We start from the raw sequence: 25,670 nt of genomic DNA, 5'->3' as shown, positions 1-25,670 counted from the left end.
ATCTCTGCTTTTTATATACTGTCTAGGTTAGTCATAGTTTTTCTCCCAAGGATCACGTGTCTTCTAATTTCAGGGCTGCAGTCACCATCTGCAGTGGTTTTGGAGCCCAAGAAAATAAAGTCTGTCACTGTTTCCATTGTTTCCCCATCTATTTGCCATGAAGTGACGGGACAGACGCCATGATCTTAGTTTTTTGACTATTGAGTTTTAAGCTCTCACTTAAGTTTTTCACTCTCCTCTTTCACATTCTCTGGGAATGGACAAATGTACAGCACGTACCCACCACTGTTACATTATACAGAGTATTTTCACTGCCCTGTGCTCTGACTATTCTCCGTATCGGTGACCCCCTGCGGGAACCGCTGATCATTGTGCCGTTTCCCTGGTTTGGCCTTTTCCAGAATGTCACACCGCTGGGATCATTAAGTAAGTATGTAACCTTTCCAGACTGGGTTCTTTCACTTAATAACATACATTTGAGGCTCCTTCATGTCTTTTCATGGCAACACTGCTATTTTCATTAGATTTTTAAATTACAAACCAGACTGTTGTAAGTATTCTTTCCTCTTCAAAAAAAAAAAAGACAAAGTGGAAAGATTAACACTTCAAAGCTCAAAAATTTAGTAAGAAATAGCCTTCCCTGGTGGCTCAGAGGTAAAGAATCCACCTGCAATGCTGGAGACGCAGGTTGGATCCCTGGGTGGTGAAGGTCCCCTGGGGAAGGAAGTGGCCACCCACTCTAGTATTCCTGCCTGGAGAATTCCGTGGACAAAGGAGCCTGGTGGGCTGCAGTCCATGGGGCTGCAACTAAACAACGAACAACAACAAGCTTTCTCTGGAATACGTGGGGAAAGTGATCCCTGCTCTCAGGTTACGGTGAGAGGCCTGGACCCAGCCTGGACCTTGTCCTCTCTGCCGTCATTTTTGGGAAGCGAATGAGAGGAGCTGGTTACAGCTTACGGCCAATTATTAATGCTTCCTTTTCAAGGAACATGACCTTTATTCCTTTCCAACGGTGCCTTCACGTGGGAATTAATGCATGTACTCAGCACTTTCTAGTTAGAGCCAAGGAACGAAAGATGAAAACGATATACCCCACCCTAAAGGGCTCCCACTCTAACAAATAGAAATATTAAAAGAATAAGAGCCCCTTAATGAGAGTGGTTGGGCCTCAGAATTCTAAATGCATGTACACTTGGCCTGGGACTTCGTGTAGCACTGTTGGGAATGGCAGAAAATGACAAACAAATCAAATGTCCACGGTAAGGGAGCTGGTTAAATAAATGATGGAGCAGTTATATAATGTAATATCCTATAACTACAAAAAAAAGGAAATAAGGAAGTGTGAAAGGATTCATATGGAACTAAAAATAGTAGTTACTGGGGCTAGTAATAAGTGGCAGGGGTGTGGATATTAGTTTACAAGTAGGAGGCCTTTACCTACTATCTATTAAAAGGTAGTCTAAATTTTAAAAAACTCTCACAGAAGGAAGGCTTTTATTTCAAAGGGCTTTCACCAATCTCCTTTACACATTATTTGTACCTCTCATTATGTGAAAATGAAAGTGTTAGTCACTCAGGCATGTCCAACTCTTTGGGACCCCGTGGACTGGGGCCCACCAGGCTCCTCTGTCTGTGGGATTCTCCCCAAGGATACTGCAGTGGGTTGCCATGCCTCCTCCAGGGCATCGTCCCAACCCAGGGATGGGACCCAGGTCTCCCGCATTGCAGGCAGATTCTTTACTATTTGAGCTACCCAGAAAGCCCTAATTAGAGTACTTATTTTCTCTGCCTTGTATTAAAAATGCATATACAATATTGTCAAGTGTTCAGAAATACTCTCATCAGGCAGGATAAACTTAGCTCAGTTTAAAGGCTAGATAGCTTGGCTGGTACAAGGATCAAACCAGCAATCTTGGCGTTGTTAGCACCACAATCTAACCAACTGTGACTTCTCTGGTGGCTGAGATGGTTAAGAATCTGCCTGCAATGCAGGAGACCTGGGTTTGATTCCTGGGTCAGGAAGATCCATGGATGAGGGCATGGCAACCCACTCCAGTATTCATGCCTGGAGAATCCCACGGACGGAGGAGCCTGGCGGGCTACAGTCCACGGGGTCACACAGAGTCGGACACGATTAGAGCAGCTGAGCAGCGGCAGCTAACCAGCTGAGCTGAGGCCAGTTAGCATCCAGTCTCTACCTGGGAAGCGCTTCCTCAGAGCTCTTCAGCCTTTTTCTAAGGTTATTCCTCAGCCACAAATTCCATTCTGCATCTTGCTTACCTGGAGAACACCCATTTCTCTTTGAAGTCTCCATTTCGAAGTCACTTTCTCTATAAACCCTTTTCTACTCATTTCTATTGGGATAGAATTGACAAGCCTCAATTTTGTGATTCATCGAGCTGAGTAATGTACCTAATTCTGTATAGCATCTGTGATATTTGCCTAAGTATATCACTCTGGGGCAGTTTGTCTCCTTTATCTGTCTCTTCCCCTGAGTGATCACAGTTAAGGGCTTAACTCTTAAGTGAATAAATGAATAAGTGAATAAATGAATCTATCCCCTCCTAAACTGTAAGCTTCTCAAGGGCAGAAACTATAAATACGTCTGCTTATAGAGGTGTTAGTTAAGGAGGTGGGAGAATCCTTTCACAGCGTTAAGAGTGTATCAGAGCACCACGATGTATACTTTAAATGCCTTAGAATTTTATTTGTTGGTTATACCTCAATAGAACTGAACTTTAAAAAAAAAAACAAAAGACTTTTTTAAAGTATAGAAACCACACCATATCCTTCTTTGTCTCCTAGCTTCCCTAGCCTAAGGCTGTGTTTTGCGTGTAGTAAGAATTTGAAGTAAGAATTTGAAAATACACAATAGAGACGTCTGCATGTTTAAGTCCTGACTCTGCTTTCTGGCCCTGGGATGTTAAGCCAACTGCTTAACTTTTAGCCATGGTGCTTTCCTTTCTGGTAGATGGTATCTCCCTGGCCTAACTCCCAGTTACTAAGGGAATCAGAAATTTCTGAAAATGTTTTGTATACTGTAAATCATGAGAATTCCCAGGAAGTCATAAGAACACCGCCTGAACTGCCGTGTATATACAACAAGAGTTAATTTACCCTCTTCTGCTGGACTTTTAAATTCCTGAAGTAATCTGTTCCGTTTCTTGGTTATGGTTAATGGTGTTTGGTGTATGCCTCTATGTTGTTGATTCTGTTTTCCTTCAAAGAGCACTGGTTTGTTTTGGAAACAATCATTCTATAAATAAATAAAAACTATTAAAATTTAAGAAGAGTTTATAGCTAGAGGATATATTCGAAAGTAAGCTGAATCTTGAAGGACAGTGGGTTGGGAAAATGCCAGTGGAATGGGGACCTGGAGGTGGGGTCAGGGGAGTTGAGATGATAAGATGTCCTAGGCTCTTGGGGAGAATTAATGGGCTATAAATAGAAAAACATAAAAGCATAATGGTGAGGATAAAGCGGTTGCCTGCAATACTAGAGTATTACAATAACGCAGGAGTTTATGCTGTGAAAATTTTTGAGGGCCATCAAAGGTCTAATTATGGAACTTCAGAATATTGAGTGAAGAGAGAGGCGTGTCTGAATCTTCAGTCAAATACATGTATGCTTGGAAAGATGGTCAAGTTGTTTCTCTGAGTCTTGGCTTCTTCATCTATGAAATGGGGATTATTGTTAAGGCTTATATTGGTGTTAAAATCATCTGTCAGTGGTAAAATAAAAGTAATTTGCAAATTGCTTTTAATCTGCCTAAAATTCAGTAGCTCCAGGATACTTAAGAGGATTATTCTAAAATCCAAACATTTCTTAGGAAAGATTAAAGTTTGAGGCATGGAGGACAGAAGGGAAACAAACCTGGGAGAATCTATTAGAGATTGCCACAGTGATCTAGGTTTACGATATCATCATTCTAAACTGGGGTATAAGGAGAGGAAATCTGGGAAGATATTCAGAAACAATGCAGGGGATTTGAAGTTAATAAATCTTCAAAGAGGACTTGAAGTTTTATAACCGTGAGATGGCAGTACCTTAGCAAAAATGGAGAAAGAAACATCTGGCTTTTAAAATACTGATAGGTGTATTCAAATTTAAGTAACTGTAAGGTATGATGGTAATATACTGTTTACAAAAATTCTGATTTAGGGAATAAAAATCAAAGTCTTAGCCAATCGAATCAAATTATTTTGGAAGGAGATAGGTACAAGTAAGGGGGCAAAAGAGGTCTTCATCTACATTATCTTCTTTAAAGCTCCACAGTAACCCCAAAAGCATACATTCTAACCCATTTTGTAGGTGAGAAAACTGAGTTCAGAAAGGTCAGGTAATTCCCATAAGTTCAGCATCAAGCAGAGTGTGGGGAAGAGGTAGGGGGCTGCTCAAAGATAGCATCCTTCACAAGCACAGGTGCTGCCTTGGCATAAAGCTACCTGGAGTGTGAACAGTCTGGACGTTCATATTTAAAGAGCTCCAACAGGAAGCTGCACGGGAATGAAAAAGGAACGACCCAGCAAAGCAACAGAGAAAAGATAGCAGCCAGAGAGTGTTCCTGCCTCACTAGTCAAGAGATCTCAGCTAATTCCCCGAGCCCAATGACTGCAACCCACGGAAGAAGCATTTTTACATTATGACTCTTTGTACACGCATATAAGCTATTATACTGTGTGACATGCTCAGATATTTTTTATAATAGCTGAATCTGTTCCCATTGTGCTATTGTGTTTGGGACCTGTAAAACTGATTTAGTTGGCAGTGATCTCATGGTTCCTCATTTGAATAAAAAAGAAAAAGTGTCACTTGCGACACGACTCTGGATAAAAAAAGTGTAATTTTCCAAAGCGTGCTCTGTGGGTGGCTGCATTGTTTTCTAGTGGCTTGGGAAGTTCTGTACCAAACTCTTTCCAAAGAAATCATTCAAATGAATGTATTAAAGGCTTTCAGTTCCTGCAGTGAAGAAGCCTGTTTATTCCGAATGTATCTGACCACAAAGCTCTATTTATCACATACCTATTAAGATAAGCATGGCTTCCCAGGTGGATCGGGGAGAATCACCCAGCCAGTGTAGGAGATGCAGGAGACAGCAAGTTCTACCCGTGGGTTGGCAAGATCCCCTGGAGCAGGAAATGGCAACCCACTCCAGTACTCGTGCCTGGAAAAGTCCCACGGACAGAGGAACCCGGTGGACTGCAGTCCGTGGGATCGCAGAGAGTCGGACACGACTGAGCACGTAGGCACACGTGCTTAGATGAGCACTGGGGGAAATGCGAGGAAAAAATGTGACCCCGTTTGTAAAACTATAAAACTATCAGCATGATCGTTATCATGGTAATAATATTAACTCAGAGCAGATACTTCAAGCCAAGATTTTCTTCGCATCTGATTTCCAGGGTCCCTTGGATCACCTTGGGGTGGGGAGGCAAGGCTCCTTCTGTCTTAACTGTCTGTCCACCAGCCACAGTTTTTTACGAGGTTGCCTAAGCAGGGTCTGAAACACTTGAGACATTTCATTTCAGCATCTCACTGGCAGCTGAAAGGTTTGGAAGTTATTTTGCCTGAGAGAAACATGTGTCACATGAGCCATATATCATGGTTTTGGAAGAAACACGATTTGTGTCACTCCTGTTGGCAAATATTTCTCCATGCTGAGACTACACCCTGTCAAATTGTATAAAAACCTGAACTGTCAAAATAAAAGCCAAACAAGACACGGCAAAAGAGTATGCTTTTTTTTTTTTGAATTAAGCTAATTAAATAGGTAATTGAGCAAAATAAATTCTGCGGTCAGTCAGATGAAGAGCATCTCTGATGCATGATCTACTCCAGACCCTGAAGAATGCCTGTCTGCTGAGACTCAAGAACCACTGAGTGCAAATGCCCCCTCCCCCATCAGCTACCAGAGGGATTAGCTCATCACCCACAGGGGCTCCCTGTTATCCTCAGGATCAAGGATGTCACGCCAAGTCTTCCTGGGGACAGCCCCTGCGTCTTTCTCTGGCTTCACATCTTACCCCTCCTCCCCTCCCACTCAGCACTTCAACAGCACTCAACTGCTTTGAATTTCCTGCCCCCTCCCCACCTGTACGAATTCATGGAACGCCTTCCTTGCACCCTTGCATAGCACTTCAAGGCTCATCTCTGGCTTAACCTTCTTCCGGAAACTCTCCTAGGCTTGTTTTGCTTTCATCCCTCTGAGTCTTGCTCTCATTTTCTCAGTTCAGTTCAGTTCAGTCACTCAGTCGTCCCCGACTCTTCGCGACCCCATGGACTGCAGCATGCCAGGCCTCCCTGTCCATCAACAACTCCCGGAGTTTACCCAAACCCATGTCCATCGAGTCATTTTCTATGTTCCCGTAAATCAAGGTTCTTATCTTTATCCTGAACTCAGCGGGTTGCGTCATCTGTTTTTTCGTGCCTCTACCTCCACCAGATTATGAGTTTCCTTGAAGATGAGGAATATGTCTTGTCCCCAGTGATAACAGCACATAATAGATACTCAATAAATGTTTCAATGAAAATTACAGTGAGGTCTAGAATGCTCTATTGACTCCAGTCATGTGCTAGATGGTGCCAAAGACATTTCTGATGTTCAGATATTTGAGACACTTATGTTGGGTACCACACAAGGAACCAAAAGATAAAAGATATTACTAAGAAACTGGAACTGCCCCTTTGGAGTTAACATATTAAGGCTTTGTGATATCCTGAGACAGGAGGTGTGCTAGAAGTATTATCCAAGTATTTTGAAATTCAGATGAGTGAGGTTAAATAATTCCACCAGACAGAATTAAGTAACAGAATAATTGATAATCCAATTTAATTGATTGGTAATAAAAAACAGTTTTTTTAAAGGTATAACACTGGCTTTGAATCAATTTCTCAAATTGATCTTGATGAAGTGACAGGACCAGATGCCATGATCTTTGTTTTTTGAATGTTAAAACCCATTTAGACACACAGAGACTCAATTTCTTTATCTGTAGGGTAAATATTCTTTGCCATCAAGCTGGGATGGAGGCTTGGTATCCTCAAACAGTTTTCCTAGCACTATTTCCAAATGACTACGTTGGCTCAGTTAAAACCAATTTGCAATCTCTGGACTAGGTGGTTTCTAATGTTCTTTTCAACTGTGCTCAATAATTCTATAGTTCTTATGGATGCATGAGACAAGTGCTCGGGCCTGGTGCACTGGGAAGACCCAGAGGGATCTGGTAGAGAGGGAGGTGGGAGAGGGGATCGGGATGGGGAGTACATGTAAATCCATGACTGATTCATGTCAATGTATGACAAAAACCACTACAATATTGTAAAGTAATTAGCCTCCAACTAATAAAAATAAATGAAAAAAAAAGTTATTTTCAATTATCTGCATTAACATTGAATCCTTTATTGCTGTAGAGATTAACATTCAAGTCTAAATCATATGTAGACCTTATATTAAGGCCTAATAAGATAGCAATAATTAAATATGCATTTATGAGACTTCCCTGGTGATAGAGTGGATAAGAATTCACCTGCTGGTGTAGGAGACAGGAGTTCCATTCCTGGTCCTGGAAGATTCCACACGCTGTGGAGCAGCTAAGCCCCTGAGTCACAACTACTGAAGCCCGCGAGCCCCGGGCCCTGCAAGTCACAGCTCCGGAGCCCACGGGCTGTAACTACCGAACTTCGTGCACCAGAGCCTGTGCCCTGCAGCAGGAAAGGTCATCGCAACTAGAGAGTCCACAGGCAGAAACGAAGACCAGTGCAACCAAATCAATAATAAACAGTGCATAACTATGTGTTTATCATAAAGTTACCGCAAATTCAGTGTTGTAAAGCTTTTTCATGCATGTTCCAAATTTAGCCTGATCTGGTGCTTTCCTTAATTTCAGATCTGAAAATTCATCTCCAGACCACCGATTATGGCAACTTCTTGGCTAATCAAGCCACCCCTCTTACTGTTTCCGTTATTGACACGGAGATGAGGAAGAAGCTGTGCAGAGAGTTTGAGTATTTCCGGAATCACTCCTTGGAGCCGCTAAGCACCTTTTTCACATACATGACGTGAGTGACAGGAGGGGCCCTGCTCCTCCCCAGGGTGACTGCAAACCACCCCTAAGAGCTCCAGGCGGGGGTCAGGCTGGCCTGAAGTTCAAGGCCACGTCTGTTGTTTGTAAGTTTGAATGCATTCAGATCTGAGAACTGATAAGCGCGTGTCTTATCTTAGTGTGAGTCACTCCATCCCCAGACTCTTTGCGACCCCATGGACTGTGGCCCACCAGGCTCCTCCGCCCACGGGATTCTACAGGCAATAATACAGGAATGGGTGGCCATTGCCTTCTCCGGGGGATCTTCCCGACCCAGGGATCAAACCCAGGTCTCCCATATTACTGGCAGATTCTTTATCGTCTGAGCCACCAGGGAAGGGCATAGATCCACATTTTCACTGTTAGAAAATAGATTTCATTTATTTATTTCATTTACTTATAAACATGATCAGGTCACTCACTCTTAGCAGTGATAAGTGCTGCTGATGTCTGAAACATTCCAGCTCTTGGAACTGAAGGTAGGTATTACGCCTTTCAGATTTTCAGATCGCTTGTCAAGGTAGGGTTGGAATATCACAGATCTTTCTTAAAGCCACACCTACCCCTTCAACAGAATAAGGTGTTCCCATCATAGTTAGATGTGTCTTATTTTTATCCCTCTCCATCACCAGTGGTTCCAGTCTTTTGGTGTGAAGGCCCTTCTTTCTAAAATGTTTGAATTTCTATACAATAGTAAATTGTATTTCTTAATGTAGTTAATACACTATATCCAGTGCTCAAAACTTTGGGCCCCTTTAGCTGTCTTAGCTGATAAGGTGAGAACGAACGCCCACAAAGGATGAGCTGTCTACCATGTACGTATAATTTAGATTAATATACAGCTGTGATTACTACATCCAGGCCATAGACTGGTTGAGAAAGGCATATAAGAAAAATATCCCTCTATTCCACCTATCCCCTTCCTCCCCGCCCAGTTCCTCTCCCTAAAAGTAAGCACTTCTCGGTTTATTATTTTTCTTAAAAAAAAAAAAAATTGCATTGTATATGTATATTGATACACATTCAACCCACTCTACTCCCACATTTCAAATTCATACAGATGACATCAGTTTTTCCCCACTTAATATTTGTTAGAAATATCCTCATCCGTGTCATGTATTTTTAATAACTGTGTAGAAGTCCATGTTTGGTATACATTATAACTCAATTTATCAGGCATCTATTAACAAATAACTAACTTTTTTTTCCCTATTACAAAAAGTTTTGTAACTGGCTCTAGCTTATTATAGTGTAGGTCTTGAATTTATTTCTAAGCTAAATTTCTAGCAGTGCAAGTAGTGAGTCAAAGGAATGTCCCTTTATTTATTTTAGAAAATCTGCTAACTTGAACACAACAGAAGTAGCACCAATTTGTACCCCCAAAACAGTGCATGAGAAGGCCTGTGCCCCTACACCATTACCAACATCAGATACTATATTTTTAATTTTTACCTTGACAGTAAGTTAAAAACTATCTCTTTGCTTTAATTTATACTTCTTTATGGGCTTTTGTGGCATCTCAGCTTGTAAAGAATCTGCCTGTTAATGCAGGAGACCCCGGTTCAATTCCTGGGTCAGGAAGATCCCCTGGAGAAGGGATAAGCTACCCACTCCTGTATTCTTGGAATTCCCTGGTGGCTCAGGCAGTAGAGACTCCACCTGCAATGCAGGAGATGTGGGTTCGATCCTTGGGTTGGGAAGATCCACTGGAGAAGGGAGTGAAGAGAACAGCTACTCTCTCCAGTATTCTTGCCTGGAGAATTCCTTGGACAGAGGAGCCTGGCAGGCTGCAGTCCATAGGGTCCCAAAGAGTCGGACGTGACTGAGTGACTTTCACTTTGCGTATTTCTTTATTAGCAAAATGGAACATCTTTTCACATTTACACATTTAGTCATGTGTATTTGCTACCTGACCAAATTCCTTGTCTATTTTTCTTATTAGAATGTGCAGCATTTCTTGTTGATATATAAGGACTCTTTATAAGTTAAGAAAGTTAGCCCTTCATCAGTTTGATATAACTTAATTTTTATTTTGATTTTTTTGCTGTAGGAATAGTGAACTTTTTAATTTAGTTATCACCAGTCTTTTTATTGTACAATCTTTTGATTATTGTGTCCTGCTTAGAAAAGCCTTCACTCCAAAGGATTAGTAAATTCACCTGTCCTTTCTTCCATTCTTTTGTTGTTGTTTCACTTCTTAACATTTAAAAGTTTGATTCATCAATGTATTTTTGTGTAAAGAATGAGAGTAGGGATCCAGCTCAAATTGTTTTTCCCAAATAATGATCCAGTAAGCAGTTAGAAGGAATGATCAAACAGGAAGTAGTCACTGATGCACTTGAGACGTGTTGTTAGCACCTGTGTTCCTTGTTTGTGCAATCTAGCCTCCAAGCAGTGCTGTAGTCTGGGAATTTGTTTACAGACAAGATATAGATGCTGACGTTTTAAAAGAATCCACCAATAAACAACTAGTGAAAATGAAGATCGGATATGAACTTGGGTCTGACTCAGTCCAAAGCCCAAGCATTTTCTTTGAGAAAGATTCTGGAAAGGTCTCCCAAAAGGGCCGACATTGCTGCCAAGGCTGGAAATGGAGTAGAAACTGGAGATTCCGGAGAAGGCTGGGGTTGAAGCAAGCCGATGGGAAGGACGCTGCGTGAGTAACAACCGGTCAGTTTTGGCTGGAGCAGGCTGTGCAGGAAGAGGAGAGGAATGGGGAAGGGAGGCTAGGGGAGAAAATTCCAGTCAGATTATGGAGTCTTCAGTGACAAGTCTTCCTCAGTTCTGGTCATCACCATTTTAAGGATGAGGAAATGAAAACTTAAGAGGAGGAACTTGCCCAAATCACTAAAAAGTGATTCGAAATAAATGCTAGCAGTAGGCTTTGCAGAATTATTTTGCTCAGATTTTAGATGAGTGCAGAAGAGCTGACCTGTGATGAAGACAGGGCAAGTCCAATTTTAACTCAATCTGAAAGCTGCCAGGTTTTGTACTTTTTAGGTCGAGAGACGATCTCACATGATGAAAATTTTCCCCCAAATATGTTAAGAAGTGCTCTAAGAATGACTCTGAGTCATTTGGTCAGTGGTTCCTCTTATGTGATGATTCCGTGATTTATTGTTTTCTAACTATAGAATCTTAAACCTGGAAGGAACCTTAGATTAATTCAGCAAGCCTTCTTATTTCACAACAAACTATCATATCGATCTAGTTAAAATATACTGTTTCTAAAAATAATTACTTAAAATTCCAAATATTTCTAGTCATTAGTGATATTTCAAAACTGTGTATAAGTATGTATAGATAGTCACAGATACCTGGGTAGAATGTTAATGCAGAAATAGACACGAAAGCATAGATTTGGTAGTATTAGTATTGTTAGTAATGGACATGCTTTAATTCATCCTCTTCCTCTCTCCCTTTCTCTCTCTTGATGATAAACTCTTTGAACTAGTTCTTTTAAGGATCTCTATCTGGACTCATTAGTAAATAATGAACACTGAATATTTGTTGAATCAGTATATAATCCTGTATCTAGCAGCATCCTACACATGCATATAGAAACATACTTTCGGACAATTCAGGATTTTATATCTTACATTTAATTAATATATGGTACTTGAGGATTGGTTATTTATTGAAGGTATGTTAGGGCTAAAAGCCAGATGTCATTCCTATAGATGTGTTTTATGTGACCAGGGTAGTCTTTACAGTAATATTAAAAAATATGTTTCATTAAGACTTGCATTCCCCAATTAGCCATGGTCTCCAACACACCCTTCTGTCTTATGATCTGCAGGTATTTAAGTTACTTATCAGACCCCAGATGTTTAGGTTTCTTATCAGACATCAGACCTAGATGTTTTACCTACATCTTTGCACCAGAACCATGCAAAGAAGTGTTTATATCTCCAATTTTCAAATTAGAGAAACGGAGGCTCAATGAATCAATGTGTATTTCAAAGTCAGAGCATTATTAAGGGATTTGGAAAGTATTTGGTGTGGGTCCATCATTCTAGAAAGCTGATGGTCTTGCACTCACTCCATAGTTTGTCAAAAGGCAAGTAAATCAGAAGTATCTGTGGGCCTTTAGAATAGAAGTATATTCCTGATTCCTATCCCAGGAGGTTCTGACCTAGTTGATCTGGGAGTGGGGCCCCCCTGTATTTTGGAAGGCACCCGGGTTATTTAGATGTGCACCCCTAATTGAAAACGTCCCATTATGGTGCCCCAACTTTATGACTTGGACGTCACTTTCACAATTATTCTCATGAGTCTCTTGCCACAGTTAATGACAATGAATGGCGTTCTCTCCTTGTCGGAGACCAAAAGAATCACACCGAAGCCCAGGTCTTCTGAATATCAGTCCATGGTTTGTCCCACCATTCATGTGACCTGCCAGCGTCCAGCAGTGCCTGGATGTATGTTACCAAAACGAAAGGTGTCTGTGTGCGGGACAGGTGTCCAGTAGTTCTGAAACTGTTTTTCTTACTTCTCTTTTAGAACGTGTTGCAAAGTCAAGTGTCTGTCTAGCACCTCTGAACTGCCCTACTAGGGAATTCCCAGGGTATCATTATGAAAATGACTAAGCCAACCCTAATAGAAATGCTCTATATTTAAAGTGGTATGATAAACACAATATGAATGTTCAAGAACTGTACATTCGTGTGATAGAATTACCCTACATGTGAAACTTGTTTTGAAAATCTGGAGTGTATATTTTTAAATGCCTAATCGCAGGAAGATCTGGTGGTTTTGTGTACTATAATTATACATAGTGCTGTGAAACAAAGGAGTGAATCCTATAGTATTTTAATGAAGAGACTATGTAATAGAGGCTTGGATTGTTTTTTCTTCCCTCCTACTCAACACTTTCCAGCAGCATTTCAACTTCTATCTTTTGAGATTAGCTCTCTGACTCAAATATTTTAATATTCAAAATACTGATTTAATTCTTTAAGCTTTAAATTTTATTAATCTTTCAAAATAAATTTTCTCAATATAGGATAACCGAGGAAATATAATCGTCAATACTTCACAGTAACATCAAGCAAGAATCATAGGTTAAGATCCACACAGTGAAGAAATCTTTAGAGATTCATTTTTAAAAGCTAATCAAAAGTTCTTGACTATCTCAGTGACACTTTATAACCCTCCACAGGTTTTGTGTTGTGTTGTACTTTAGAGGGCTATGCAGTTCGGTTTGCCCTAAAAAGCTTCTCAGAATCAGGTCCTTTGGTGCTAACATGAGGAAGTGAAAGTTGCTCAATCGTGTCTGACTCTTTGCGACTCCATGGACCATACAGTCCATGGCGTACTCCAGGCCAGAATACTGGAGTGGGCAGCCTATCCCTTCTCCAGTGGATCTCCCCGACCCAGGAGTTGAGCCGGGGTCTCCTGCATTGCAGGCACATTCTTTACCAGAGTCCTCCACAAACTGCATCACAAACTTGCTCACCCCTTCACGTGTTAGTCAAAAAGTAAATAGTATAATTCTGAGTCAGTGGGAACTCACATTCTAATGGAGCAGGTAGATGCGTCCACAAAGGGTGAAACAATGACAGAATTACGCAGCAGCTGTAATAGAGGCTTGAACATTGAACTGGAGGAACCCGGAGGGTGAAATGACTAATCCTGATTTTGAACGATTTTGCAGAGAAGGTAGCATTTGAACCAGTATTTCAAGTGGGCATCAGACTGAAAGAATACACTGCGTAAGTGAGACATGAGAATATTGTGTACCTAGAGGTGAGAAGCATCTCAGGCGTGGCTGGAGCCCAGGCAAGAGCGGAGCGTGGCTGGGGAACGAGACGAGAGGCTGGCTGACACAGGGCTTCACCTGTCTCCATCAGCAACAGCCAGTCGAGGGGAGATTTCAGGAAGGATGCTACCACGTCCCGCTTCAAACATCCACGTCCTTTCTGTTAGTAAGTAGTAGAGACCCTAAGATGGGACATTGTGTGTGTGTGTGTTAGCTGCTTAGTCGTGTCCGACTCTTTGCAGCCCCACATACTGCAGCCCACCAGGCCCCCGGTCCATGGGATTCTCCAGGCAAGCACACTGGAGTGGGTCGCCATTTCCTTCTCCAAAAGGAACGGTAGAAAGAAAGAAAGTGAAGTCGCTCAGTCGTGTCCGACCCTTTGCGACCCCATGGACCGTAGCCTACCAGGCTCCTCCGTCCGTGGAGTTTTCCAGGCGAGAGTTCTGGAGCGGGGTGCCAGTTCCTTCCCCGATGCGACATTGGGTTTTCCAAACAGCATTTCAAAGATGCTACTTTTTCTTGTTTGTTTTTACTTTTCAACTCTCATTGTCTCGAAAAGTGAGGGGGAATGATCTGCTACATATTTCAGGAAGATGATTCTGCTGGTATTGTGAAAGATGCATTGAAGACATGAGACCTGAAGCAGAGAAACTATAGAGGAAGCTATTTTAAACGTTTACATTGAAAATATCGATGGTAGAGACAGGAAGGAGGGAACAGTGATTGGATGAATTTGATAGGTAGACTTGACAGAATTTAGCGTCTTGATTTATGATGCAACGAGTGAGAGAAAGCAATCAATGATTCCTAGAATCCTAAGCTAAGGGAGAAAAGAATTTGCAAATGAGATAAAGGGTTTTGTTTTATTTCTAGTCAAAAAGAATAAGAAGCCTATTTAACTTAGATAAAATTAAATTAACAAATTATCCTTAGTCTCACCATGATTTGACATATTTTTATACTCACACATTTTAAAGGAATTAAGATCACTCTGTAAAATAATTTAATCTTTAATATCTATTACCAAAATTTTTTCACATCAGGTTTCTTCTAGTATTTTTAAATGACTGCATAGGCTTCCATCTGATCATGAACATTGTAGGTATGTTTTGTTTCTTCCTGACCTCCAAGTCTGCAAAATATTTGTTAAATTCTGATTTCAAGAATCAAATTCCCAATAAAAATATCAGATTGAATAATATCTGGTTGACAACACTGTGTATTTGTGATTCTGACTCTGGCCAGAAAAGGTCTTCTGAAATCTTACAGATTGCACCAACTTAAAGGTTTTATATCCTGAGATTCTATGTGAATATTCAATGGGAGAAGCAAAAATGTCTCTAATCCAGCTGCTGATGAGACCTTCTTTGTGTAAAATTCTCTAAGTGCTGGAATTGAAAACACTGGTGCTTTTCTACAAAAGCAATACTTGTCTTTCTGTAACTGAATGATACTTAATCAGCATGAGTGAATGAGTAAAAGTCACTCAGTCGTGTCCGACTCTGAGAATTTTCCAGGCCCTAATACTGGAGTCGGTAGCCTTTCCCTTCTCCAGGGGATCTTCCAACCCAGGGACCGAACCCTCATTGCAGTCAGATTCTTTCCCAGCTGAGCCACAAGGGAAGCCTAATTAATCAGCATAACCTTTATTAAGTGACTGCTATGAGTGAAGGCCTATGCTAGGTTCTAAGACTAGAGACCAATTGAATACGGACTTGCTTCTCTAAGCCAGTGGAAGAGTTACTTGAGGTGCAGATTCCAAGCCCATGCCTCTAAAAATCGGGTTTTAGAAAGTCCTGGACTGCAGTTTAGGAATCCACACTTTCAGAAGGCCCTCCGGTGACCCTGATCTACATGAGAAATTCTTACAGCCAGTAAGGCTGGGAGTCTGCAATACACCAGCTGTGGGGCCCTGGAAAAGTGCCTCAGTCAGTCAAAGCCTTTTCCTTGTCTAGAATAATAATTATATACAATAGAGTTGCAAGTTTAACTGAAAACACATATATAATATAGAGTCTAAGTGTTAATTGAAAGTTATGTGTTTCATGAGGCCCGGTGAAATGAAAATACATGGCCCTTGTTAAGAAACAGTAATTTCAAGAGACCAACAGTAGAGAATTAAACCGAGCATGGTGATGGTTTAGTACCCAAGTTGTGCCCAACTGTTTGCGACCCCATGAACCGTAGCCTGCCAGGCTCCTCTGTCCATGGGATTCTCCAGGCAAGAGTACTGGAGTGGGTTGTTCTGGCTTCCTCCAGGGGCTCTCCCCAACCCAAGGATGGAACCCGTGTCTCTTGCGTCTCCTGCATTGACAGGTGGATTCTTTACCACTAGCGCCACAGGGGAAGCTCACTGAAAAATGTACACATATATAATATATAAATAAATCCACACACACAGTATATCTACATGCATTTGCTCAATACAGCTAACTTTATGCACTAGGGTCTTATCACCTGTGAAAGTGGGAAAAGGTTGCATAATAAAGGCGGTAACGCTGAGACTGAGGTTGGAAAGATGGGACCCTGTTTGTACCCAGCCAGGAGGGAAAAATCTAGCGGAGAGAGCAGAAACGTAGGCTTAACCAGTCCTGCTGCTGGGTTGCCCACTTAACTGATAACAGCAGAAGTGGTGTCTGAGGATTAAGGATGCTAAGGTCATGGTGTAAAAGACCTCAGGATGCTACAGCAGTTCTCCCGAGTGAGAAATACATCAGGGTCAAGGTAGATGCACTTTCCTTCGTTTTATCAACAGTCTGGCTAGGCAGCAGTCAACCACCAGGGGGCGCGATTGATCCCCGTAACCCTTTTTCCAAATCTCTACTCCTTCCCCGGCAATTGTTTAGTAAGACTTGAGACTGTCCCATAACCCTAGTACTAATTCAGATAACCACTGCCCAAGTTGTATTTTATCTTGTTTATTTTTTTTAATTTAAAATGAAGCACCTGTATTTTTAAAAATAGCTTTTATTAAAAAATTTATTTAGTGCTCTCTGCAGACCAACAATTTTATAGTCGCTTTGTTGTTGTCTAGTTGCTAAGTTGTGTCTGACTTTTGAGAGCCCATGGGATAGCCTGCCAGGCTCCTGTCCATGGTATTTCCTGGCAAGAATACTGGGATGTGTTGCCATTTCCTTCTGCAGGGCATCTTCCCCACCCAGAAGTCGAACCCAAGTTTCCTGCATTGGCAGGCGGGTTCTCTACCACTGAACCACCTGGGAAGCCCTACAGTCACTCTTCATGCATTAAATTTAATTCTCACACAATCCTATGAGGGGCTTTTTAGAAATACAGAACAGAGGTTTTATAAGTTAAGACTGTAATTCAGTACCTATTTCCCAAAGCCCAGAAGTAAGCACTCATAAATTTTATGTACGCCTTTTCAAATTTCTTTCAACATGAAAAAAGTTTGTATGTGTGCATATATTTATATCTAAACCAACATATAAAATATACATAACTGGTTTTAACTTTTTTAGAACAGTTAGGTTATATGATATATTGTTTACAATTTTTCTTTTTAGTGTAATCTATTGATATTAAGAATTTTCTACAGATGTTGTTGTTTAGTGGCTAAGTCGTATCTGGCTCTTTTGTGACCCCACGGGCTGTAGCCCACCAGTCTCCTCTGTTCATGGGACTTTCCAGTCAAGAATACTTTACTGGGTTGCCATTTCCTTCTCCAGGGGATCTTCTTGACCCAGAGATTGGACTCGTGGCTCCTGCCTTAGTCGGCAGATTCTTTACCACTGAGCCACCTGGAAAGCCCATAAGTGCACACAGATCTGTCTTATTTTAAAGCATACATTGTATTCTGTTCCCTCTTTTGTCCATATACTTTATTTTATTTCTTTGTTATTTCAAGTAATACAACAGAAATCATTGTACCTATTATGTTTGCTTCCTTTTGCCGGCATTTCTTTACGAGGGATTTCCAGAAGTGAAATGGCTCTGTCCATATCTGTGCAGGTTCTAGATTTTGACAGTTATTAGCAGATTGCTCTCGCATACTCCAACAATTTGGAATGTTTTGTTCCTCTCCCTATCTTCTCAGCTGTTTCTTTTTTTCTTTCCTCATTGGAAGAAACAAGATTCTCCAAAACCTGTTGTGACTGGTGTTTTGAATATAATAAACGAGATTCACCAGTCACTGTTCTTGACCAGATAGGGAACAGCCTATAATAGACACTCACAGCACGTGTAACTGTCTAGTGGACAAGAAGAATCGTCACCCCGTTGGTGTTTTCCTGTCCATTTCTGTAATATTTACATACACTGCTGTGGAAGAGGCAGCACTGAAGCCATCTCACTAACGTTGTTCTTCTCAATAGAAAAGTATAGGAAAAGCAAGGAATAAGCAGCCTCGATCCCTAGAAAAAGTACCAGGTATCTCCTTCATCCTTTTTACCCAGGGACTATCAGAGTTAACATACTTGTCTGAACGTAGGAAAAAACGTACTCATCCACTGAAAAAAATCATCACTGTGCTCGTGTTCTGGGCAAGTATGGTTCAGGCCTCATGGAGGCCACAAAAAATGAACAGAATCTCTAAGGATATTGGACGAATTATCTGTAAATAATTACATTTAAATGAACATGTGAAATCACTTACCCAAGATTACACAATTGAAGCGTGACAGAATTAATGCTGAATCCAGGTCTCAGCTCCTTAGATATATAATAAATATTTGTGAATGAACGAGCTAACTCCTCCCTGTGTTCACCATGGCTACTGCCAATGTATACTAAAAATTAATTTCACACCAAGATAAATATAAATACAGAGCTTTAGAGACAGAAGAAAGATATCACTTCTAGCTACAGATATTTTAAAATCTTAAATATTTGAATATTGGCCTTAAAGGATGGGGAGGATTTCGGCATTTAGCAATTGGTGGGGAACAGATACTTTTTCCATCTAAAGAGGGGGTAGGAACAAAGACACTGATATAGAAAAGGACGAATGAGTTTGAAGAATTTTTAATCCAAACAAATAGGTTAGACCGAGGTTGTCGAGAATCTTAAGTACTAGGGAAGAATGCTAAAGATTCCAGAGCTACCAAGGGTTTGAGAAATGCATAGTGACCAGCATTCTTGTTCGAAATGTGCTGTTCCAGCAATGCTGACTTCAGGATAATTTTTCAATATTTTATTTTCCTAGAAGGAAAAAAAATGCACGTGACAGCAAAATGAACTGCTTTTAAAAATTGCTGTAATTTTCACTTCCTCTATTTAAAAAGTGGGAAACCTCAGGGGAGTAAGAAATGTTACCCCAAATGTCCACTTTCAAGAAGGTACAGAATATTAATGGGGAGATTCTAAACCTCAACAGCCTCTTTAACAAATCAGACTAAATGCAAGGGCTGCCCCACCTGAGTATCTGGGATTGGCACTGGACTTGGTACATCTGGGGTAACAGAAATGTTTATCAATGCAGTCAAGAAAAGCTTTCATTTGAAAATTAACACATTGGAAAATACTTCCTACATGGCCCTATCGTTTGCTGTCGTGCTAAGGCGCTTCAGTCATGTCCGACTCTTTGTGACCCCATGGCCTGTAGCCCGCCAGGCCCCTCTGAGCACGCGATTCTCCAGGCAGGAATACTGGAGTGGGTCTCCACGCCCTCCTCCAGGGGACCGAACCGTCCGTCTCCTGACCGGCGGGCAGGTTCTTGGCCTGAGAAGCAGCCCCGTTGTCTGGGTCACAGTGAAGAGCTGGCGGGCCTGTTAAGGCGGATCAGCGCCTCTCTCTGCGGGGCGCTGCTGAGGATGAAGTAAGTGCGCCTAATGCATTTCACGCGCGCTCCCCCCACACTTCCCATGAATTGTGCGTTTTACGTCCCTCTTCCTGTGTTTTCCATACGTACAAGCGTGACCCGGAAACATACCGTCCTGCTCACCCGGAACAGAACCGTTGGCGCTGAGAACACCGTTTTACGTGCTGCAGATGAAAGGATTTTGACCCGGCCGCTTAGGTAGAAGGAACCAGTCTTGATATCAGGGTGTGCCTCCCGTGAGGAAGCCAAACCTTAGCCACAGTGCTTTGAGATGATGAATCTATTGTCCGTCTCCAAGTTCACCAAGTTATTTCCTATCCAGCCGTGCCTGGAGGAGGGAGTTCAGTCGGAGTCATGAAGAGCTTCCATCTTCACTAAGGGGTCAGTCTTTTTTATACATAAAAGCAGCTATCGTTTACGATGAGTTAACCAGCATGTTCTGAAATTAGTGATTACATTTCCAAAGAAAACATTAAACATTTTGAAGTTCAGATATCTTAACGGAGACATCGTATGAAACGATGACCACACAAAGATAATTCTAGGGTTAGAAGATGCAGAACAGGTTGGTAACAGATTTTATAAAAGGTATAAATCAGACCTGAGGGCCAGTATCCCAACAGGTATCGTGGTTTATGTCCTGGGGATGTTCTGTCTCTGAGATGACTGTAGCCCTCAGCCTTATATCTCCATGCCATCTCAGGGGTTAATCGCTTGTCTTCTAAGAGCAATAGGTAAATTTTAGAAGGATTCTATTAACTGGAACTAAGTGTAAAAGTATAGAGATATAGAAATCTCAGGCTTGATGAAAGAGTATAAAAGTTGCAAAATTTTTACACTAAATATTATGTATACAGCTTCTAATTTTTACCTCCTCTTCCTCCAAGGTCCAGTTTACAGGGAATTAGCTTCGTCTAAGGGTATGTGACTGTCCTTCACTGGAGGCACTGTACTAGTGTTTTCAGATGTATGACTAATCGTGGTGCCAGCAATTCAAGTTGAATAAATATTTCCATTTGAGACTGAGGAAATGGAGCTCTTTTTAAACTGGTTTTTAAGTGACAGAGCTGGGCTTAGAAGTAGGCTTATCTATTTCAAAGCTTGGCCTCCTTTTACTGTTGTAATTGATGATTTACAAACTGTTTTCATATGTGTGATTTGATTTAGTTTGCACCGCAGTAGTGTTAAGACAATGATATTCTGCCCTTTCCCACCCCTTGATGCCAAGCTTCTTAAAAAAGGATGGTCTCTACTCCTATCTTCTCATTTTCTCAACCCACCTCAGTCTTATTTCTGACCCCACCATGCCCTCAAAACCACTCTAGTTGCTAAGTCTATTGGGTATAAAATTTTCAGCTCTTTTGTTAGATCTTGGTTTCTAAAACCATTCCCCCATAAAGGGAACCAACATTCCTTGGAGAAACAGCTATCTGAGGACTCGAGCAAGAAATATACAAGATGAACTTGAACTATCTTGTAGTACCAGAATATGAGGATGTGAAAAATGAAACAAAGCAAAAAAAAACCTGCAATGGTTTGGGGTGTGTTAAAGGAGCTCACAGGAACTGATTGCAAGAGCTCCCAGGGGCCAAAGCTGGAGCAATTTGAGCAGCGAAATAAAGGAAATTGTACTGAATTATCATCCAAAGTATAAAATAAATATTTTTTAAGACCATCCTGGTCTAAATAAATGATTGACTAATTTAATAAATGAGCGAGAAGGGACACATCTCCCTTACAGAATGATTTGTGTAGATGCTCCATCCTCAAGGAGGGTACCGTATTTCCCACTTCTCTTATGCTTGACTTCCAAAGAGGACAATATGGAAAGAGGAGGCAGGGCCTTTTCGGTGGAGGAGTCTGGCAAACACTGCCTCAGCCGGGTGCTCGTGATGGCACAGGCGGTGCCAGGAGGCTCCTTTGATAGAATGTGATGGCAGTGGGTCCTCCGGCTTCTGCTTTGCAGGTGGAGGTGCAGAACTCATCTGCAGGGGTGACTGGGGGGCTGTGTGGGGCAGAGCCCTTCTCCAAGCTTCTGGATTTCAAGCTTCCAACTTTTCCCTCTGCACCCTTTAAGATTAAGACTCCCCCGGCTCCACCTTCCATCACACCCAGGACTCAATGCAAAGCAGCAGTGAGTCCCCAAGGAGAGAAGAGAGGAAAGGGTGAAAAACTGTTCAAAGAAGCAATGACTGGAAACCCTCGGAATTTGGCAAAAGACACAAACCTAATGATTCAAGAACTAAACGAACCCCAAATAAGAGGAACCCAGTGAAACCCAAGCCAAGATACATCATAGTCAAACTTCTGAAGGACAAAGACAAAAATGCCTAAAAGCTGTGATACTCATGGGGGAAAAGCAATGTGAACAGGAGTGAATTTCTCCTTAGAAACCACGGTGTTCAGAAGGAAGGGTTATAGCATTGTTTAATGCTAAAGGGAAAGAAATGTTAACCCAGAATTCTGTATACAATGAAGGCGTCTTTCAAGATTGAAGGGTGACTCAAAACAGCCTCAGAAGAATGAAAACTAAGAATCTGTGGCCCATAGACCTACCCTAAAAGAATGGCTGAACAAAATTCTTGAAACAAAGGAAATGATAAAAGAAGGAATCTGGGAACAGCAAGAAAAGAACAACAAAATAGGAGGAAAACATGGGTAAATACAACAGACTTCCTCCTCTTGATTTTCTATTTTATAGTTGACAGTTGAAGCAAAAATTAATATTTTTCTGATGTGGTCTGTATATGGAGGAAATATTTAAGACAGTTCTCTTATAAGTAGGGAAGGTAAGAGAAAATCTTAAGAGATAAGATTTATGCAGTTTCTTAAAAAACTAAACATAGTCTACCATACAACTCAAATTGCACTTCTAAGCATTATTCCAGATAAACTGAAATTTATTTCTACATAAAAACTGACACACAAGTGTCCATATTTGTATTATTTACAGGCAACAACTTGTATTACATGTATCTCAAGGGAATTAGTGAAAGTGAAAGTCACTCGGTCATGTCCGACTCTTTGCGACCCCATGGTCTATACAGTCCATGGAATTCCCCAGGCCAGAATATTGGAGTGGGGAGCCTTTCACTTCTCCAGGGGATCTTCCCAACCCAGGGATCAAACCCAGGTCTCCCACATTGCAGGCGGACTCGTTACCAGCTGAACCACAATAAGCTGAATTAAAATAGCCAATCTCAAAATGTCACATAATAAACAATTCCTGTTAAATATTATGCACAAAAATGGCAAAGTTATAGAAAGAACAAATTAGTATTTGCCAGAGGTTCGGAGATGGGCTTCCCAAGTGGTTCAGATGGTAAAGAATCCACCTGTGATGCAGGAGACTTGGGTCCAAACCCTGGGTTGGGAAGATCCCCTGGAGGAGGGCATGGCAACCACTGCAGTATTATTGACCTGGAGAATCCCCATGGACAGAGGAGCCTGGCGGACTACAGTCCATGGGGTCACAAAGAGTCGTGACTGAGTGACTGAACTCTACAGCACAGGAGATGGTTGGCGGGAAAAGGGTGTGACGATGAAGGGGTGGCACACTGGAGGTCTTTAGGTGAGGTGGGAGTTCCGTGCCTTGACTATGGTGGTGCCTGCACCAATCTACGCATGGGATAAAGTAAGACAGAACTACACACATGCGGAGGATTGATGTCGTCTACTTCTAACATTAGAGCTATGAAGATGTAACCCCTGGTGGAAACTGGGTGAAGAGGACGTAGGACCTCTCTGTACAATTTTTATCAACTTCCTAGAGAATCTGTAATTATTTCAAGATAAAAAGCTTTAAAAATTTATTCCATATTTTTGTATCCACATAGTAGTAACAGTAATAATAACTCATAAAATCTAACATCTGAAGCCTATGATCACAGGAAATGACAGATTAGTATTTAATTACATGTATAGAGAGTTATAGAGAGCCATAAAAGACTTTCAACATGAAGACATAAATGCTGTATTAGTGTAAAATTTCATCAGAGAATTGGAGTAGAAATAACATTTCCAGAAAAAAAAGAGAACAACATAATTTCTTTGTTTATGTATCTGTAATTGAATAGTGGTGGTGTCTTAGTGAGCTTGAGTTTCTGTAACAAAATGGCACAGACTTGGTGGCTTGGATAATTGGACTTTATTTCTTACAGTTTTGGAGGCACGGAAGTCCAAAATTAATTGGACTTTATTTCTTACAGTTTTGGAGGCACAGAAGTGCCATCCAATTTGGTCCCCTGGTGAAGGCTCTCTTCCTCACTGTGTCCTCACACAGCAGGAGAGAGAGCAAGATGCCGGTGTCTGTCCTTAGAAGGACACTAATCCTGTCATGCAGACTGCACCGTCAGGACCTCACTTGAACCTAATTAACAGCCCCAGTGGCCCCAACTCCATATACCATCACACTGGGCCTAGGGTGTCAACATGAATTTTTTGTTTAGTCACCCAGTCATGTCTGACTCTTTGCAGCCCCAGGGACCGCAGCACGCCCGGCCTCCCTGCCCCTCACCATCTCCCGGAGCTTGCCCAAGTTCATGTTCATTGCATCAGTGATGCCAGCCAGCCATCTCATCCTCTGACGCCCTCTTTTCCTTCTGCCCTCAATCTTTCCCAGCATGAGGGACTTTTCTACTGAGTCATCTACTGTTTGCATCAGATGACCAAAATACTGGAGCTTCAGCTTCAACATCAGTCCTTCCAGTGAATATTGAAGGTTGATCTTCCTTGAGGTTGACTGGTTTGATCTCCTTGCTGTCCAAGGTACTTTCAGGAATCTTCTCTAGCACCACAGTTTGAAGACATCAATGCTTTGGTGTTCTACCTTTACAGTCCAGCTCTCACAACCTACATGGCCACTGGGAAGACCATAGCCTGGACTGGATGGACCTTTGCTGGCAGAGGAATGTCTCTGCTTTTCAACACACTGTCTAGGTTTGTCATCACTTTTCTGCCAAGGAGCAATCATCTTCTGATTTCATGGCTGCAGTCACCATCTGCAGTGATTTTAGAGCCCAAGAAGAGGAAATCTGTCACAGCTTCCACCTTTTCCCCATCTATTTGCCATGCAGTAATGGGGCCAGATGCCATGATCTTAGTTTAATATTTAGTCTTAAGCCGGCTCTTTCATTCTCCTCCACCCTCATCAAGAGCCTGTTTCACTCCTCTTCACTTTCTGCCATTAAAGTGGTATCATCCTCATATCCGAGGTTGTTGATGTTTCTCCCGCCTATCTTGATTCCAGCTTGTAACTCATCCAGCCCAGCATTTCTCACGATGGGCTCCGTGTATAGGTTAAACAAACAGGGTGACAGCAGGCGGCCCTGTCGTACGCCTTTCTCAGCCTTGAACCGATCGGCTGTTCCACACAGGGTCCTAACTGTTGCATCTTGACCCCCCATACAGGTCTTCTCGTCTCGCTGAGAGCTTTCCAAGTTTGTCATGATCCACACAGTCAAAGGCTTTAGTGTCATCTATGATACAGAGATAGATGTTTTTCTGAAATTCCCTTGCTTTCTCTATGATTCAGCGAATGTTGGCAGTTTGATCTCTAGTTCCTCTTCCTTTTGTAAACCCAGCCTGGACCTCTGGAAGTTCTTGGTTTGAATAACGCGTCCAGCTCCGGGCCTCCGCGGCCATCGCTGCCTGCGCGGTTCCTTACCTTCGCCCGCCCCCGGCCCTCCCGAGCCGAGTGGAGCCGGTGGGCGTCGCAGCGTAGCCCCGAGGGGCGCCGCGGCTTCGGGGGCTGGGCCTCCGCGCAGCGCAGTGTAAGGCGGGCGGAAGCTCAGTGAGTCCGAGGCCGCGGCCGTGGCCCTGGGCGGCGGCGGGTCCGGGCAGGGTCTGCTCGTGGTGCCGCCACGACACCATCCCGGGCAGGGAGGCCAGGTGCGCTGGGTTCTTCACCTCCGTTTAGACTCAGATCTCCTAAGTTTTCAGGCATCGCTCTTCAAGATCTCAGAAAGGCCTTTAAAATAAGACTGCAAATAGTGTGTGTGTTTATCATGAACCGAATGAATTCCCAGAGCAGTGGTTTCACTCAGCGGAA

The 25,670-nt window shown here is 42.1% G+C and overlaps 1 protein-coding gene across 3 annotated transcripts in view; it reads left to right on the top strand.

Annotated features, from left to right (window-relative positions):
* The window catches only part of ATP6V0D2 (ATPase H+ transporting V0 subunit d2), a 49,528-nt gene that overhangs the window by 5,866 nt on the left and 17,992 nt on the right, over window positions 1-25,670 (top strand). For all 3 annotated transcript variants that reach the window (XM_043483952.1, XM_043483951.1, XM_043483950.1), the window contains exon 2: window positions 7,890-8,061. In XM_043483952.1, coding sequence (XP_043339887.1) covers window positions 7,890-8,061 — 172 coding nt within the window. The remainder of the gene's footprint in view (window positions 1-7,889; window positions 8,062-25,670) is intronic.

This window comes from Cervus canadensis, chromosome 12 (assembly GCF_019320065.1).
Source record: "Cervus canadensis isolate Bull #8, Minnesota chromosome 12, ASM1932006v1, whole genome shotgun sequence".
Classification (NCBI taxonomy): domain Eukaryota; kingdom Metazoa; phylum Chordata; class Mammalia; order Artiodactyla; family Cervidae; genus Cervus; species Cervus canadensis.
The sequence above is the reverse complement of the archived record's forward strand: the minus strand, read 5'-3'. Positions and strand labels throughout refer to the sequence as shown.